The sequence below is a fragment of the Nicotiana tabacum genome, chromosome 11 (genome assembly GCF_000715075.1).
Source record: "Nicotiana tabacum cultivar K326 chromosome 11, ASM71507v2, whole genome shotgun sequence".
In the NCBI taxonomy this organism is placed as follows: domain Eukaryota; kingdom Viridiplantae; phylum Streptophyta; class Magnoliopsida; order Solanales; family Solanaceae; genus Nicotiana; species Nicotiana tabacum.
This window is the reverse complement of record NC_134090.1, coordinates 41,852,002-41,857,724: the sequence shown is the minus strand read 5'-3', so window position 1 is coordinate 41,857,724 and position 5,723 is coordinate 41,852,002. Positions and strand designations below refer to the sequence as shown.

At 41.1% G+C, this 5,723-nt stretch overlaps 1 protein-coding gene across 1 annotated transcript; it reads right to left on the bottom strand.

Moving 5' to 3' along the window:
• Positions 1 to 223: 223 nt before the first annotated feature.
• On the bottom strand, positions 224 to 538 carry LOC107794657 (monothiol glutaredoxin-S1-like). Its single transcript, XM_016617172.2, has one exon. The coding sequence runs from the start codon at positions 536 to 538 to the stop codon at positions 224 to 226; it is 315 nt and encodes a 104-aa protein (XP_016472658.1).
• Positions 539 to 5,723: the final 5,185 nt, after the last annotated feature.

Genomic DNA, 5,723 nt, shown 5'->3' with positions numbered 1-5,723 from the left:
TGTCTATAATGGCATTATTATGACAAAGGCATAACGTATAACTTGGAGATAGCTATAAAAGGAAGAGAATGGATCATTTATAAAGACACGAAATACTATCTGAATATATTGGTTTACTTTGTATTCTTCTGATTATCTTATTGTTGGCAAAATCACTTTCCTTTATTCATTTTTTGAATATCAGTAACCCGAGTTCTTCTAAATTAAGGCTTTAACCGAAATTTCACTTTTTGGTTAAACAGTTAGCCCTTATGAGCAGTTGCTTGAGCTTATTGCCCCTCAAATTAAGGCTCATGATCTCATTAGAACCACCAACCAATTCTTTCCCAATGAACACTGCTGGCACACTACGCTTACACCCTAATGCAACCAATGCTTTCTCCATTTCCCTCCCATTCGGAAGTTCGTCAAGCTCATAAACTGTAGGGTTTGCACCAAAACTACGAATTAGGGTTTCGATGCTGTGAGAGATGCAACAATTACTCTTGCTGAAAATCACCACTGGACTTTCTGCTCCCAACTTCATCACTCTTTCCATATCCAATGTTCAAAAAGATGACTTAGTTAATGGTTTGCTAGTGTTTTCTTGATGATTATTTGAAGTGAAAGAAGGATTTGTTTCTTTTGTATCTCGAAATGTAACTATGGATCTTGTAAAAAGGAGATTGTTGTGAGAAATCTGAATATGAATGAAGCTATATATAAGGGGGCTAAAGGTGGATAGTGACAATATTCTTTTGTATATCAAAAGACAAGTTGGTAAATATCCAAAGGCATTTTGGATCATGAGACCATAAAGGCAGGATTTGGCTTATCTACCTGGAATCTCAAGCAACACAATCTACACAACGTAACATGGGAATCAAGCAGAAAAAGGAAGTCGGAAATGTTATTCCCCATTAATTATTTGTTATTGACAAAATGGATTCATTGTTTTTTTAGTTAAGTACTAATAGAATAGTATTCCAATATTTAAATAATTAATAAATAATATGGCGTATTTCCTTGGGTAGGAGACAATGGTCAAAAGTAAAATGTAAAATTTTAGAAAGAATTATAAATAAATAAATAAATAATAAACTTTAATAGTTACAAGACTTAAATTCTAAACATTATCTAGATTACCAGAAATGCGTCAACATCACAACGTTAAACGAGTCTCTCAATAAAACTTTAATAGTTAGAATTTTTTTTTTTAACAAAAACCTCCTTTAGCCAATCCCAATATTTTCCCTTTGCAAAATAGATCTTTGTAGTAGCATATGCAAATAAAGAATAAGCAGTGAATCCAGCTAAGTAAGAGATATTCGCATCCATCTTCTTGATGTGGGAAAATGAAAACCTCAGAAGATATGTTATGAACATGCTGTTCAAATGATGTCCACATTACTATCAGTACGGTACAGAGGAAGATAATAGAGGAAGAATAAGAGAAAAAGGAAGGAATTTGCAAATTCTCCTATTCGACTAACTCAAAATCAAATTCCTTTTAGATATTCCAAACAGCTATGATCAGCAAAAAGGGGTACAGCTTTTTATACTTATCATTCAACTGATTCTCGTCACTAAGAAAAAATGGCTCAAGGGAGAGATCAAAAGGGTCGTTCGTATCTCGAAGGGCCACTTATTGTCACGACCCAGATTTTCCACTCTCGGAAGTCGTGATGGCGCCTACTAATGAGAGCTAGGCAAGTCATTCCATTAAATTAATTACTCCATTATTCAATTAATTCTTTTTAACAGACATAAAGCGATAACGTATAAACAGCAGAATATTTAATTAAGCGAAAGAAAAACAATAAAATATCTGAATCTGTAGCTATTACAACTACTTAAGTCTTAATTACCCAAAACCTGGTGCCACAGTGTCAGAGACAGTCTAAGACTGTTAAATACAAGGTCCGAGAATAAAAGACACACTGTTTCTGAAGCAAAAAGATGAAACGGGAAATAAAAGATGGAGGAGACGTCAGGGCCTGCGGACGCCTGCAGGTCTACCTTGGATCTCCGCGTTGACTGAAGGTAGCCTCCAACTACGGTCTAAGAGCTGCTCCGGGATCTGCACATAGCGCAGAGTGTAATATCAGCACAACTGACCCCATGTGATGGTAAGTGCCCAGCCTAACCTCGGCGAAGTAGTGACGAGGCTAGGACCAGACTATCAAATAATGTTGTGCATTTCAAATATATATATAGCGGAAAATAAATACGGAAATAAACAAGTAAAGATGGGAGGGGAAAACATGCTTCGGGGAATAACAGGTAAAAACAGAATATCAAGAGAACTATAAAGGAATCAAAATCCAACCACTAATAAGAATAGGGAAAACAAAGGCAGATTTCACTTTCTTTTCACATCTTGTTGCAGGCGTGCAACCCGATCTCATTTCCTGTTCTCGTGGCAGGCGTTCCACCCGCTCTCATTTAATTATATCTCGTGGCAAACGTGCCACCCGCTCCCATTTCATTATATCTCGTGGCAGGCATGCCACCCGCTCCCATTTCATTTATCTCGTGGTAGGCATACCACCCACTCCCATTTCATTATATCTTGTGGTAGGCGTACCACCCGCTCCCATTTTATTATATCTTGTGGTAAGCGTACCACCCGCTCCCATTTCATTATATCTTGTAGTAGGCATACCACCCGCTCCCATTTACAAGCCAACAATAATGACAAGGAATCCCGACAAGTGAACAAGAGCAATATAACAACATCCCGGCAAGGGAACAATGATATTTCAATAACATCCCGGCAAGGGAACAATAATATCAAAACAAACATCCCGGAAAGGGATCATTAATATCAAACAAACATCCTGGCAAGGGAACAATGGTGATAATGACATATGAAGCGCAATAAACCACAACGGAGTCATAACAATTATAATACAAGACTCACGGCCATGCTTAACACCAACGTATAGATACTCGTCACCATGCCTATACGTCGTACTCCACAATTAACATGTAGCAAATAAGACACAACTCTTAATCCCTCAAGATAAGGTTAGGCCAAACACTTACCTCGATACCACGAACACAATTCACGATTCAACTATAGCTTTACCCGTTAATTCCACCACTAATTCGCTCGTATCTAGTCACAAATTACTTAATTACATCAATAAATGCTAAATGAATCAACCCCAATGCATGAAAATGAGTTTTTCTAAAGTTTTGCCCAAAAAGTCAAAAATCGCCCCGGGCCCACATGGTCAAAACCCGAGGTTCGAACTAAAATCCAATTACCCATTCCCCACGAACCCAAAAATATAATTTGTTTTCAAATCGGACCTCAAATCGAGGTCCAAATCCCCAATTTTTAAAAAACCTAGGTTTTGCCCAAAACACCCAATTTCTCCCATGAAAATCATTGATTTTGAGTTGAAATCATGTTAAAAGCTGTTAATGATTGAAGGAAATGAGTTAAAATTAACTTACAATCGATTTGGAAGAAGAGTTGTTCTTGGAAAATCGCCCAAAGGAGTTTGTGTTTTGAAAAGATGTGAAAAATGAGTTTTAAATCGTCTAAGTATAAAAGTTGCCGGTCTCAGATGTGGGAATTACGAATAGGGTTCGCAATTGTGAACCCCGACCTCTGCTAGCTTGGGAATTGTGAAATAGGGCTCGCATTTGCGAACCCTTCAGGGAAAGATGGACTTTCGCATTTGCGATCAACATGTCGTATTTGCGACTTGGGAATTGCGACCACAACATCGCATTTGCGATCATCGACCAAATGGGAAACTTCGCAATTGCGAAGATAATCTCGCACTTGCGAGAGGGAGATGGCCTGGGCTTTCTTCGCAATTGCGACAAGCCGCTCGCATTTGCGATATCGCATTTGCGAGCCAGGCTTCACAAATGCGAAGCTTGCAGGCCTGCTATGCACAGCCGAAAACCAAAATTCGGGCCCGATACCAACACGTTCTAATCAAAATTCATTTCCAAATCCTCTAAATAATTTCAGAAAATAATTTTCTTTAAAAATTCATTTCTCAGGCCTGGGACCTCGGAATTCGATTCCGGGCACACGCCCAAGTCCCATATTTTCCTACGGACCCTCTGGGACCGTCAAATTACAGGTCCGGGTCCGTTTACCCAAAAGGTTGACCAAAGTAAATTAATTAATTTTATAGTTAAAATTTATCATTTTTCACATATTTTCACATATAGGCTTTCCGTCTACGCGCCCGGACTGCGCACGCAAATTGAGGTGTGCTAAAAGAGGTTTTAAGGCCTCAAAACGTGGAATTTCATTTTTAAACAAGTTCGTTCGTCCTCGAATGGACAGAAGAAGGAAGTACCTGAGTCGTGGAAAATATGGGGATAACGGCTCCGCATATCGAACTCGGACTCCCAGGTCGATGCCTCAGGAGGCTGACCTTTCCACTGAACACGAACAGAAGAAAAACCCTTCGATCTCAACTGACGAACCTGCCGGTCTAGAGTAGCTACCGGCTCCTCCTCATAAGACAAGTCCTTGTCCAACTGGACAGTGCTGAAATCTTACACATGGGATGGATCGCCGTGATATTTCCGAAGCATGGACACATAAAACACTGGATGCACGGCTGATAAGCTCGGCGGCAACGCAAGTCTATAAGCCACCTCTCCCACTCGATCAAGAATCTCAAACGGGCCAATGAACCTAGGGCTAAGCTTGCCCGTCTTCCCAAATCTCATCACGCCCTTCATAGGCGACACTCGAAGCAATACCCGCTCACCGACCATGAATTCCAAATCACGAACCTTGCGGTCGGCATAACTCTTTTGCCTGGACTGAGCTGTACGAAGTCTATCCTGAATGACCCTGACCTTGTCCAAGGCATCCTGAACCATATCCGTACCCAATAACCGAGCCTCTCCCATCTCAAACCATCCAATCGGGGATCGACACCGCCTACCATATAAAGCCTCATAAGGAGCCATCTGAATACTCGACCGGTAGCTGTTGTTGTAGGCAAACTCTACTAAAGGCAAAAACTGATCTCACGAGCCTCCAAAGTCAATGACACAAGCTTAGAGCATATCTTCCAAAATTTGAATAGTTCGCTCGGACTGCCCGTCCGTCTAAGGATGAAATGTTGTGCTCAACTCAACCCGTGTGCCCAACTCTCGCTGAACTGCCCTCCAGAAATGCAAGGTAAACTGTGTACCTCGGTCCAAAATAATAGACTCGGGCACACCATAAAGATGAACAATCTCCCGGATATAGATCTCAGCTAACCTCTCGGAAGAATAAGAGACTACCACATGAATGAAATGCGCTGACTTGGTCAGCCTATCAATAATGACCCATACTGCGTCGAACTTCCTCCGAGTCTGCGGGAGTCTGACAATGAAATCCATAGTGATCCGCTCCCACTACCACTCGGGAAGCTCAATCCTCTGAAATAAACTACCAGGCCTCTGATGCTCGTACTTAACCTGCTGACAATTCAAACACTGAGCCACATATGCAACGATATCCTTCTTCATTCTCCACCACCAATAATGCTGCCGCAAATCCTGATACGTCTTCGCGGCGCCCGGATGAATAGAGTACCGAGAACTATGGGCCTCCTCTAAAATCAACTCTCGAAGCCCATCCACATTAGGCACACAAACTCGACCCTGAAATCTCAAAACTCCATCATCACCTAAGGTAACCTGCTTGGCACCTCCGTGTTGCACCGTGTCTCTGAGGACACACAAATGGGGATCATCATACTGCCAAT